The sequence below is a fragment of the Mustela erminea genome, chromosome 3 (genome assembly GCF_009829155.1).
Source record: "Mustela erminea isolate mMusErm1 chromosome 3, mMusErm1.Pri, whole genome shotgun sequence".
Lineage (NCBI taxonomy): Eukaryota > Metazoa > Chordata > Mammalia > Carnivora > Mustelidae > Mustela > Mustela erminea.
This window is the reverse complement of record NC_045616.1, coordinates 27,199,727-27,212,681: the sequence shown is the minus strand read 5'-3', so window position 1 is coordinate 27,212,681 and position 12,955 is coordinate 27,199,727. Positions and strand designations below refer to the sequence as shown.

The 12,955-nt window shown below is 55.8% G+C and overlaps 1 protein-coding gene across 2 annotated transcripts in view; it reads right to left on the bottom strand.

The window, feature by feature from the left end:
- The window catches only part of PRDM6 (PR/SET domain 6), a 103,950-nt gene extending 92,098 nt beyond the window's left edge, over positions 1 to 11,852 (bottom strand). Inside the window, exons 1-3 of one of the 2 annotated variants that reach the window (XM_032335483.1) lie at positions 11,417 to 11,852; positions 10,337 to 10,934; positions 997 to 1,304 (exon numbers count right to left, since the gene is read on the bottom strand). In XM_032335483.1, the coding sequence (XP_032191374.1) occupies positions 997 to 1,304; positions 10,337 to 10,919 (891 nt within the window). In that variant the 5' untranslated portion in view covers positions 10,920 to 10,934; positions 11,417 to 11,852. Of the gene's footprint in view, positions 1 to 996; positions 1,305 to 10,336; positions 11,383 to 11,416 lie in introns of those variants that run through there. The other variant, XM_032335485.1, reaches the window with a different exon arrangement.
- Positions 11,853 to 12,955: the final 1,103 nt, after the last annotated feature.

The following is a 12,955-nucleotide window of genomic DNA, read 5'->3' as shown; positions in this document are numbered from 1 at the left end:
GGCCTCTGGCACTTGACAGACTTTCTTTTCTGGTTACTCCCATTATATTGCCTGGCCTCTGTGAGATTTACACATGGCCCTAAGGGTAAGACTTCCACTATCCTGTATGTCAGAAATCACTCCATGGATGAGAGGTGGCTAAAGCTAGTTGGGGGGGCCCACCTATGGCTAAGAATCTGCCTCTTCAGCGCTGGATCTCAGAAATCAATGGTAAAGCTCTGGGAGAAATCTCAGATTAACATTTTTGAAATACACTGCTGATTTTTAAATAATAGCCTGAGGTAAGATTGTGCCACTGAAATAATATCATTAACTGGGCGATATCAGAGTGCTCCAAGTTTCCCTCTGTTTCGATTCTCTCTCTTGTGGAAGACTGCATGATTGTGCTTTGTCCGAGAAGAAGCAGAATTTGGGATTTTTCTGATTCATGAGGTAATTCTGCTTCCTTGGGACACTCGGAAAGTTATGAAACATGCCCCAGGCTCTCGAGTTCAGCATTAAGAAAAATGGTTTTATCTGAGAAAAGAAGCCTGATTCTCTTCCTCCCGTTTATGCTTATGTTCCTTCTTGCCCATTGCCTGACACCATCCTGGAAGAGCTCGGAATGGGACACAAAATCCACCTAGCTTATACCCCAATGCCCCAGCTTCCTCTGCTCTGTCACCTCTGCTGGCTTCTTTTTCTCTCAAGACCCAGGGAGACCAACAGTCAAATCCAACCCAGCTGGAACAGAGGTTTGTTACACACAGAAACCTGGAGGCCCTGACTTCCCACTGGGTTCCTGCGGGGCCAGGCCAAAGCAGGCACCTCCTTTCTGCAGGTGCTATGGACACCTGGCACTTGCATGATCAGAGAAACCTATCTTCCACTGCCATCTGGAGAACAAGGGAGGCTCTCCCCAAAGCTGCTCCCCGCCCCCACCACCACCAAGGGCCAGGCTCTTCCCCTGCCAAAGCTCCAAAGGGCTGGCAAGGTGCTGGGCCAAGAGGGGCTTACCTCCCAGAGATGCTGTGTGTTCCTCACTGCGCCCGCCTGCACCTTCTCGGGGGGCAGAAGGACGCCCTGGAAGGGCCCGATCCAGGTGCCCTGCTGGATCCTCTGCGCCGCGCAGATGCCGTAGGCCAGGCCGGGCACGGTGCTGGTGCACAGGCACACCTCCCGTGGCAGGTCCCGGAGCCACTCGGGCAGCTCCGGCGGGGGCGCGGCGGCCGCGGCACTGCTGGTGCCCACGAGCCGGCGCAGCGAGTGCAGCGGCCCGTGCATGGGACACTCGCCGTTGCGGTTGTCCGCACACATGTCGCAACCTGCCGGAGACGGGCGGGAGGGAGGGAAGGAAGAAGGTTAACCCGTCGCTCCAGGCGGCCCGTCCTCAGGGAGAGAGACCCCGAGACCACCCCATCCCCTCCCAGGAAGCCACCCGCCGAGTGAGCCCTGCAGGCCGCCCAGGCCACTGGGAAGGTGGGGAGAGGGAAATCGCCGCACTCAAATCAGCCCGGTAGGGGGCAACGCCCCCCGCCCCGTCCTCCCCACCCCCCACCCCCGTGCCCCAAAAGGCTGGTGAGCTGGGTGTGGATGGTGTGGCTCTCGCTGAGAATCCCCCACGGCCTGCTTTCTACTCCTCGAGGTGTGTCTCTCTCTGCTTCTTCCCTTCTTTCTCTAGTCCCCTCTGCTCCTCTCCCCTGCTCCCAGAAGTCCTCTCTTGACCAGGGGTTTGCAGGTGTGTTTCTCACTGTGCCGGGAGCAGACCCCATCTCTTGCTCAACCTTCTGTCTCAGAGAGATTCTGCTTTGGTCGCCCGAGTATAATTGGTTTTCTTCTTTCCACAATTCTAGAAGATCCTTCTAAAACCACTGGGGCAGGTGGGCTCCCCGCCTGGCACAGAGCGCCCTGCTTACTCCGTAGGGACCCACCCACCCCCTGGTGCCTGCACCAGAGCACAGAGTCACCGTGGCCCGCCCGGTAGCCTCCAGCACATCAGACACCGGCCAGTGAGGGCGCACTGGCACTGGGGTCCACGATGGAGCCTGCTCTGGCCACGGGTGGAAAAAGGGGGACTGTTCTGCCAGGTTTGGAGTGCCTATGCTCGAGTGCAAGCTCTTCCCAGAAGCCAAAAAGGAATAAATTGCAAATTTAAGGATCAGGGTAACGGTTCAGCGGTGAGGGCCCCATCTTGCCCAGAGGGTTGATCCCCAAGGCTGCAAGCAATTCTCAGGACTTGTAAGCGAAGGAGAACTGTTGTGAACAAACCTCCCTCTCCGACGCTCCCCAGAGCAGCCAGCAGCGCAAGGGAACCCTCGCCCTCCCGCTGGGTCGGATGGCTGTGGATGCCCAGGGTCCCTGCTCTCGAACTGGATGGGAAAAGGCCAGGCGGCCACGGGAAGCAGGGCCTGCGGCGACCGCGCTGTCGGATCGCAGCGCCCTCCGGGTTATTAATGGGCCTGGCGGAGCCGCGGTGTCTGCGCCCCGGCCCTGCAGACCTGCCTCAGCGAGGCAGCCTCGGCGCCCGCCTGCGTGACCCAGCCTCCGCAGCCCAGCCTCCCTGGGGATCCGCGGTGCCTCACCCCCTACGTAAGGGAGCCCCGTGGCTAGTGACAGACTGATGGACAGACGGACGAATGGCTGGAACTGGGGCACATTCAGAGCCTCCTAGCTCTTGCACCTGGCTTTGGTCACTGCCAGGCCTGGGGGATCGCTCTAAGTGTGTCCTATCCGTGCTAAGACAGAGGAAAGCCCAGGTAACCTTTGACAAAGAGAATCACTGAGGAATCGTCAAGGAAGGAACCCCTAAGGGTAACCCCGCCTCGGGGCGCGCGAACCCTGGTTTTGACATTTATTTCATCCCATTTCAGTGAAGAAGGGCTCCAGTCGGACATGCTTCTCCTCAGCCCCCTGTCCCGCACTCTTCCCAAGAAAGCCCAAGAAATGGGGGACCCTCTGACTGCAGGGGTCAGACCCCTCCTGGAGGGGTCCCAGTCCCCCCAAGTGAAAAGCAGCAACCTGTTTCTACAGGTGGGGAAGTACCCATGCCTCTGGGCGTCCATCACACAAAGGCCCCCTCTCCCAGTAACACCAACTAATCCAAGGAGAGCATCAGGCTCTGCTTCTGACTTTAGAGCCTAGGTGGAAAGTATTCCTAACCTCACTATATGTCAGCCCTTCCAGAAACGCTTCACACATCCTCTCAAGCTTCTGACTGTGAAAAACGACAACTTCATGACAAGGGGGGAATGGAAAGAAAGAAAGATGATAAAAATTCAAAGTCACCCAGTGCCGATGCCATTCCAGACACCTATCTTGAACCAAATATCATATCGTGATCCCCATTTTGCAGATGAGGTAATTTGAGGCTTCACGGGCAATTTTAACGAGACCAAGGATCAGAAACTAGAAAGTGGTAGGAAGATTCACAGTCAGGTTTGGATGACTTCAAAGCCTCCAGATCTAAAGATCTACGGAGACCAGTGAAAGCTGGGAGAGTTTTATACCCAAACACATCATCAATAGAACTGAAGTATTTCACTGAAAGCACTATTGGGGGGGGGGCACAACAATTGCTCTAACATCAGTGAATTGCAGAGATTTCTGCATCTCTCTCCCACACTTGGGTTTGGGGAGGTTCAACGTATCAGAAAGTGAACAGATGATACCCTGGATTCTGAATTTTAGTGTCTGACCTCAGAGATGACCTTTCAGCATCGTAGCAAAAACAGCTTAATACAAACGGCAATAAGCAAAGGCAACACGCCCGTAAAAAACAAAAATCAAATCACTCCAGGGAGCTGCTTAACTCCCTTTCCCTTTCTGGCTGACTCAACCAGGCACAGGGGAAGGAGCAAGAGCATTTGATATTCACTCCTCACCCGTCCACACCAGAGATCCTGTCAACTTCCCACATCTCCGCAACTTGTACTATCAGACCAAATATATCAGTAATAAAATAAGGAGGAAAAATACCAACTCCGGCCACCACCCCCACAGACAGCAAATACACTCCCCATATTTGTTACACAGGATAAAACAGTGGCTAGCCCTTCCTCCAAGCGGTCCTCCGAAACTCTCTTCTACCTAAGTTTCAACGGTCTCCAGCGGTGTTGAAAAACTTAATAGCGGCATTTTGCTTTAGAAAAAGCAGAGTTTCTCCCAATATGTAGAAGACTACTGGTGCGCGAAGTCCACAGCAGCGAAAGGAGGCCAATTCACTCCAATTACATGAGTCTTAACTGATAAACCACCTCATGCTTCCATCAAAATATTCTGCTGGAGAAGTTGACCAATGCTATCCAATTACATCTTATATCTTGTTGTTTTTTAATACACAAAACCTCTGCCATTGAAAACACCTGGCCTCTAACTCTCTTACACAGCCCAGGGTCCCAGAGGACTGTGAAGATGCTCCAGACAAGTTGTTATTACTCAGGGGTTGAGAAAAGCGGCACAGTGAGACAAACATTCTAGCAGAGTGTTTTCTAGAGAAGAGCCATAAACACCTATAAGAGGAGGTCTGAGGGACAAGCCGACTAGATGCCCCAACTGCACCCCTCCAAAATGTATATCACACATACATTACACACAACATTCCACGCCAGGAAATACATAATACAAGTCTATTTGTATTCATAAAGAGTAAGCAAATAAACGTTCTTGGGTTATCTTAAAATAAAAGGGTAATTTTCCCTAATTATTATTTGTAAAGTGTTTTCTATATCTGTGAGAAACATAATCAGAAATCTCCAAGCAAGATACTGTGCAATGCTATTTCTAGGATTAGGCAATAGGAGAGATCATGGTCCTTCCCTCCTCTGTCTCTCGTAGGTCTGTCAGTGCTCCTGTTTCTGCTCCTGTCCCTCAATGAGAGGAGGGAGCACCAGGTTACAGACTGAATTCACCCCCCTGACTTGGGAAGGCCAGGCCAAGTGTAACGAAAAGCAGACTTTGACTCTTCATTTCATACCCTTGTGTACTGTTGGGAGTATTTTTCCCACGACACATACAACTTTTGCAACTGAAAACGGACCTATTTGAAGGTAAAGGGGGCCAAAGCAGGCCACGGTTTTCTTTCCTGGTGTTTCACTTCGCGTTCTAGGAAAGGTGAAATTTAAAACGTTTCGGGCCTTCTTTGCTGTCTGGGGAGGCTGACGGAGGCGTGTGGGCCCCCGGCAGAGCCAGGACCCGCGGGGAAAACCCCCACCACACCAAGCCTCGGCTCCACGACACCGCTAGGCCTCCGCCTGCCCTCACTCATCCTCTGTAAAGGACACCGAGATGCGGCTGAGAAGCCTGCCTCCCCGCCTGGGCGGCAGTAACAGCCAAGCTATAAATCGTCCCCGACCGCTGGGGAGGTCGTGGCCCCCAGGCCCGCAGGCCGAGTCCGGCGGGGCGGGCGCCCATCGATCCCGGCCGGCGAAGCGCCCCGGGAGTGCCGCCTGCTGGTAGTGGCGTGCGCGCTCTGGGCGCGGGCGCGGGGTTGCCGGGGTCCGGAGCCTGGGGGCCAGCAGGGCGCCGCGGCCGGAAGCTCCCACACCGGGGTGCACGCACCCGGCCTCCAGCCTGCGCCCTGCTGCCAGCCTTCGCGCGCCAGGGGCTAGACGGGACGGGGCGGAGGGCCAGGCCCAGGCCGGCTGGAGGCCCGGCACCCCAGTCCGAACCTTGAAGGCCTCGGCCCCTCCCTGCCAGCCGGGGACTCCCCGACGAGACCTAAGTGGCCGCGACACCGCCCCCTCCCCGCGGCTGCTCGGCCTCCACCCCACTGGGGCCTTTCGGGCTCCCGGGAGAGGCCCCGGAGGCGCGTCCAGAAGACGAGGCAGGCTAGCCCCGGCCGCCGGTGAGGGGAGCCGACTGTGGGCGCGCGGAACCTTCTGGAGCGCTCTGTCTAGGCGAGTTTAAAGCTCCCGGCGAAATCGCGCAGGCACAGGGCTTCCCCCGCGCCGCCTGGCTGCCGGCTTGGCCCAGGGACCAAGAACGCGAGACAAAAGGAGGAGGAACAGAAAGGGGCGGGGGGACGCAATGTGGATTTTACTTGTCTTCCGATGACTGTATTAATAAATTAAATGGGAGCGCCGGGGTGTGCGGGCGGGAGAATATTGCGCCGAGATAAACCTGGCTGGCCCCTGCCCCTGCGAGGCGGCCATACACAACACAGAGATGATGAATAGGACGGAGAGAAGATCGAAGCGGGCCTGGGCTGGCTCCACTCTCCCCTACAAAACCATAGGGCAATTAATTGTGGCTTGTCCCCTCATCCTTCATCTCCTGGTGGCACATATCGATGGAGATTACTGCTGATGGACCATTTTATCACCTTAAATAAACAGTCGCCACCTCTTCTAACCTCAATCTAATATATGGCTCTATGTTCAGTTTCAGGGCGCTAGATAACGAATGATGTAAAATAGCTAAATCATGTGTGTTACGGGATGGGGCTGGGCCTGCACACAAAAAGAGAGAAAAGAGAAAAAGAAAAATAGAACACGAAAGTCCACACGCTGGCTCCCAGCCTCCCTCCCACCAGGGACTAGGTCTGAAATCTAAGTCGCTGGCGGCTGACAGCGGGGACGCTGAGCAGGAGCAGCGGAGCCTGGGCCTTAGTGGCTGGAAGACCCCACTGCGGGGTTACTGGGCTCGGAAGCTCCCCCAAATAGGACCTGCGTTTCCCAGCTGGATAGGAGGAGACTGGGGCAGGTCTGACAGTACCCTCCTTTCAGTGCGCTCTTCCCGGGTCTCTCTCTAATGCTACTGGACAAACCCCAGATTCCCTTCTCTTACAAAGCCCCACTCCCCCAGCCCTTGGAAAGGGTGGTGCTACCAAGATAAAAGCCTCGGGCCCTACTCTGACACCTGAGCACCTGCCAGTGCTGTTCCCTCCACTGTTCCCTGCGTAGCAAGGCTTCCCCAACCTGCAAGGAGAAAGAGACCTCCAGCTGAGGAAGTTGCAAAGCATCCCCATCCCAAGTGCAAAGATCCCCCCCCCCCCAGGGAGGACTTAGCTGCCAACTCCCTCCCAGATGGAAAAAAGGAACACCTCCCCTGAAAGGTCTGCAAAGGCAATCAGCCAGACCAGAGACACTGCCTGGTATCATTCGTACAAACACCAGGGGCGCCCTGTGGCCGCCTTTCCCTACCTTCCAAGAGGAGTGACGGGGTCTCAAGCAAGGCACCAGCTCCCCAAACCGAGAAGAGGCAACAGCAGAGGAGACTGACCTAATCAGTGGCTTTAGGCAACCAGGCAGCAAATACGGGCGTACAGTAATACAAGACAGGGAAGAAAGGCCCCGTCTTCCATTTCTGTTATACCACCGCCCACCGGGATTAGGGAGGTGAAAAAAAGGCAAATAGGCATTCAGAGAGTCAGGGGAAAGTGTACTTCCATGGTGATATAAACCCACAGGGATAAGAGAAATATATGGGAAGAGTTCACCCCAGCCAGCATATACAGTGTCTGCTGTTTTTAAGTCCTTTCGTGTTAAAGCAAACTACAGGACCCTCCGCTATGCCTTAACTGTGGTCTTGGCCAAAGATGCCAATAAAGTTTCAAGGTGAAGCGAGTGTTAATGATTCACACGTGTTACTGGATTGTTGCTCCCAGGCAAAGAGGGACTCTTGTACAGGAAAGAGAATTGAGGGGGTCCCTTTCTTAGCCTTGTAAGAGAAAGAAAATGACTCAACATCCTTTTAAATACAAAATAATAAAATAAAGCAATGTGGAGTGGTCACTTCACAGATTGCTTCCACAAGCAGATGGCAAGAACCTAAAAGGTTCCTAGTTTTCCTAGTTAGGAAAGTATGTGCAGGGGAGAAAAATTAACAGATGCTTTCCTTCTCGGCAGCCCCTCACCCCACCCCATGTCACCCCCACCCTCATACAACCTGGGAATAAGCAGCAGCTCTGGTTTTCACCACCTTTCCAGTAACAGACCAACTTACCCCGCCAAGGGGGGGCCCAAAGTTTGCATTTCTTTGTTTTGCATTTCGATTTTGTTTTGACCCCCTCTCCGCCCCCCTCCCCCAGATTAAACCCAAGCACTTCTCACTCTATCTTTGGAAAACACATCCCAAGGTTTCCAATGAGTGTGTACTCTGGCCCAGAGAAGTTTCTGGAAGGATGGCAGGCCCGCTCTGCCAGCATTACACAAAGCTACCTCAGCTTTCCATTTTCTTTCTCAAAGGCCCTTTAATTAGGAAACAACGAGAAGTGCAACCTCTAATAGGACAAACTGCCTTTCTCTGCCTTCTGTGGTCTCCCCCGCACTCTGCACAGGGAAGCAGTTCAGTCAGTCGACTTAAAAGGGGATACCGGATGATTAACACAATGGGAATAATTTAAATAAATCATAATCCATTTCCTCCGTCCAGAGGAAAATGTTACCTGGATGATCAGATGGCTCAATAGCCACATATTAATTAGCAATCTCTCCCAATTCTTTCTCAAATTAATCTAGGTTTTCTTCTGAAAATGCACTGAACCTTAAGACTGCACTGTGAACAATACAGGATCCCAGGGCACAGCCAGAGGTCTAGGGTGCTGCTGCTGCCATCTTTTCTTAATTCAGTAGAGAAACTGCAAGTTTGATGAGGCACGTTCAGGCCACAATGACTGTATTTCAGAACTGTCTTTTCCAAAGCGTTTCTTGCCTTTTTAATTCCCTTTTTTTTTTTTTAAAAAAAAAGAACTGTTTATGAAAACAACATATTCAAGAAATTCAGGAGGAAGATAAGTGGGTTTTTTTAAAAAAATCCATTAGGACAATATAATTTTATCAAATCTTCTAAAGTTCCAAAATACACACCTCTTCTTAACAGCAGGGCAAATTCGAGGAGAAACCCTCATTTTAAACCAATACTTTACCCTCAAGCTCTGAAGAGGGAAAAAGTAAATATAACTGCTCTTTTTTGTTAGTAATAATTATCTCCATCAGAAAAACGATCCCCATCCCTTATGGAAAGATTGAAATATCGCCATCCCTAGGCTCGTGTCTAGCGTATCCTCATCAAAGTAATGACTCTGGGAGTCCTTTAGCGCAAACCTGTAGTTATTTTGCTTTTACAACGAATTAAGAAGTTCAGGAAATTAAGAAGTTCAGGGAGCGGTAGACATTCTGCAGGAAGGGGCTTATTCAAAATAGAGTAATTATACGTGTTTATCATCAACTTTCCTCCTGCAGGAACTAAAGGAAGGAATGAGATGAAAAGGGCCAAGCGAGCCCTGAGCTTTCAAATCCTCTACTGCTTTCAACTTGACTCTCTTTTCCTTTAATATTCTCTCCAGAGATCTCTGGAACTGTATGGAGCACCTACACCAATGCCTTAGGTGTTCACATCGCAACTTCTGACACTACCAAAAAGAACAGGGTGTACAGCAATGCACATTCTTGGCCTTCATTTAGCCTTTTGTTGCAAGACCTCAAAACAGAGCTTGTACTTGTGAGCAGCGTTTGAAACTCTGAATATAGGCATCGAAGCTAGAAGAGACTCTCGAGCTCTGATTAGGCTTTTGCCTAATTTTTGAATTAGGCATTTGCCCTTTACTGGGCAACAAGGAGACTACACTGCTAATACTAAACCACTGCCACAATCATTAAGACAAAATAAAATAAGTAAATCAACAAGCCTGCCTACGGATTGCGAATGTTTAAACGATCTCGGGTGCAGGGAGAACGCGGGATCCGCAGGGAACGACCCCACCCTGCAGTCGGAAATGTTTTCTCATTAAGCAGCTGGCAATTTTTCTTTTTCTCCTTTCTAAATAAATAGAAGACCTAATAATAATGCCTGCCTGCAAGAAGAAACTGACCCAGTGTCATCCAAAATTCCTACTCCAGCGGCTTTTTGTCCCCTGACAACCCGGCGGCCCGAAAATAAGCAGATGAAGTTAACTCCAGAAGCAAGATATGGAGAAGGAGACACAAGCCCTGGAATTCACGGTCCCCAGAAAAACTGAGCGTCCCTCTCGCGTCCCACTGAGGCCAAGCTAAGCCCCCGCGTGCGCTGCTCGTACCCGCCCGGCCCCGGGCACAATCCCACAGGAGGCCAGAGATCTGTGTGCCCGGTCCTCGAGCAGCTCGGGTTTAAATACGCGGGGCTGCGAAGCAGGGAATGAGGGGGGAAGGAAAAGGGAACCCCGAGGTGCCACCCGGCTTCCCATACGTTCTCTCGCTTTCTCTAACGGGAAAATTTTGCCACAATGGTCTGAGAGATGCAGAGCCGAGGCCTGGACCAGCCGCCCCCCCCCGCCCCAGGAGTCCCAGCTCGGCTCATCCGCCCGCTTCCCCTCTTCCCCGCTGGGCGCCCGCGCTCGACGGCGCCCGCGCCCCTGGAGAGCGCGCGGGCTGCAGCTACGTACGGTTGTTGGGGTCGCTGGTGTGCTGGTTGAGCGGGATGATCTCCATGCGCTGCTGGCCGTACAGGTAATAGTCCAGCTCCTCCGCGCTGCAACGGAAGCGCGGGCCGCTCCGCAGGTCCCCGCCGCTGCCGCCGCACTTGGAAGGGCCCGGGCCCGAGGCAGCGCCGAGGCACAGGTCCTTGGGGGGTAGCGGCTCCGCGGCGACGGCGGCGGCGGCCAGAGGCGCGAACACCGGCAGCTGCGCCACGGGCAGGGCCGAGAGACCAGCCAGCGCGGCGGCGGCGGCCGCCGCGGCGGCGCAAGAGGAGGCAGAGGAGGCCGAAGTGGAGGAGGACGCCGGAGTGGAGGAGGCAGAGGAGAGCGAGGCGGGCCGCGGGCGCAAGCTGTCCGGCGGAGGCTCTGCGCGCTCCGGAGGCGGCGGCGGCGGCTGGAGAGGCTGCGGCGCGCCCAAGGGACCCGCGGCGCCGCCGCCCTTGAGCGGGCCGCCGCTGCCGCCGTGCGGGAAGAGTTGCTGCCAGTGCTGCAGATAGGCTGGGTCCACTTTGAGAAAGGCCGAGCCGCCGGGGTCTCCCGGCTTCAGCATGTCCGACCTCTCAAGCTGGGGGCAGAGGGTAGAAAGGAGGGTGCGCGTGAGTCGGACCCCAGGGCCGGGGAGGATGACCGCCCAGACCCCGGAGCGAGAGCTGAACTCCGGGCTCCGCCTGCTGCCGCCCGGCGCCGCGGCTCTCTCTTTCCAACTCCGCTAGGGCGCAAAGTTTACTCTGAAGCCGCGGCGCCGATCGAAGGGAGCTCCGTGCAGCCCGCCTTGCTTCCGACCCGGGGCGCCCAGCTCCCGGCCCGCAAGTTGAAGCCCGGCGCAAGGGCGCGAGGGCGCTCGCCCGCACAACTCGGCGGCAGGAGGTAGCCCCCTCTGTCCGCCGGCGCCCGGAGCCGACCGAGCCGGAGTGGCGCAGCGCCGGAGCCTCGTTGGCCTCCGGCGCCAGGAGGCGGGACAGTCTCGCCCCCCGCCCCTAGCCCAGGATCTCCAGCTTCCTACCCAGGAGGCCCAAGACCCCCAGCCCTAGACAAGCCTCGCCTTACCTGGAAACTCGGAACTGCCGGCGGGTGCGTGGGTGCGTGCGTGCGTGTGTGTCCGTGAGCGCGCGGGAGAGTGTGCGTCCCGGCTGCGCTGCGCTACATGCCCCTGCGCGGCGGCGAAGGAAAGCCCTTGATGTGGTCCGGCAGCCTCAAACCCTCCCTGGCCTCTAGGGACGGACGCGGAGGCCGGCGGAGCGCGCTGGAGCAGTTCAACGGAGCCCGCGGGAGCGCGGGAGCGCGGGCCGGCCCGGGCGCGGATCCGAGCCCTGGTAGGCTGCTGCGCTCAGCCGCGGCCGCGTCCCGGTCCCTCAGCTCCACGCTCTGGCAGCCTACCGGCTGGACACGTGGGTTTTACGACAGCACAAAATACAAATGTGTGTGCGTGCGTGCATGTGTGTGTGTGTGTGTGTGAGAGAGAGAGAGAGAGAGAGAGAGGAGGAGGGCGGGAGAGAGAGAAAAAGAGAGAAAGAGGGAGAGAGACAGAGGTAGGGAGTCGGGGGAGGAGGGAGGCAGGCCAGAATCACGGAGGGGAGGGGGTGAGAAGGAAGTTCTAACGGCTGGATCCACACGCGGCTGGCGCGCCTCTCCCGCACAGCTACCTCCTCGGCCCTCCCACCCAGCCACCCGGGCCCCCGCCCGGTTTTGGCGTGACGTCTCGCTCTCGCTTGTTGTCTCTTTCTGCCCATGATAAGTCTTTTCGAGGTGCCAGCTCACGGCCCTGATCTTGCAAGCAGTGGAAACGCGGAAACCGGAATGCATCTCCGCACGCACTCGGGTGTCCGCACTGGAGCAGGCGCGCCCAAACCGCGAGGGGACCAAGTCCCACTACCGGGTTTGTGCTTTTACCCCGCTCAGTGTTTGCAGGAGTACTGTTGGGTGCCAGAATCTACTAGCCTGCCACGCAACTTCCCACAGAAATCCTGGCGTGGAGAGGCCGGGGCAGGGCGGGTTGCGAGCTGGTATGAAAGCCTCAGGCTGCAGACGAGGAGACGGGCTTTGGTGAGCTGGGAGGCGTGAGACCGAGGGTCTCTAATGGGCACCTAGTGCTGGCGGGACTCAAGTCTGTTTTCATAGCCGGGGAGGCGGCCACAGCGCAGTCTCGACGGGCTTAGCGCTAAACCCACCCACTCTCCAGTTGTCTCCCTGGGGGGCTCTTCTCCGTGTGGGCATCGGAGGCAAGTATCCCCAGCTCTCTTCACGGTGTTAAACTGCTCTCGACGCCTGCGAAGCTTGTTTGCCCTTGACTGTAGGGGCTGCCCCCGGTGGCGGCGGGGCGGGGCGGGGGGAGCGGGGAGCGGTGTGTCTTGTAGGAGGTTCTTGCCGCAAACTTGGTATCCGGTGTGCGGGCTGGGAGAGCAGCCCCACCTCCACCCTGACCGCTCCGGGTGCCTTGGGGCCGCGAGGCTACCCTTCCCTGCGCGGTCTCACATCCACGAATTGGACACAGGCCCCCAGTTCCTCCAGGAACCCGCAGAGCTCCGTGGGGGTAGGGCTCGGACGGGGGCGGTGGGGGGAGGGTTGTGAAATTGACCGGCTCAGGCG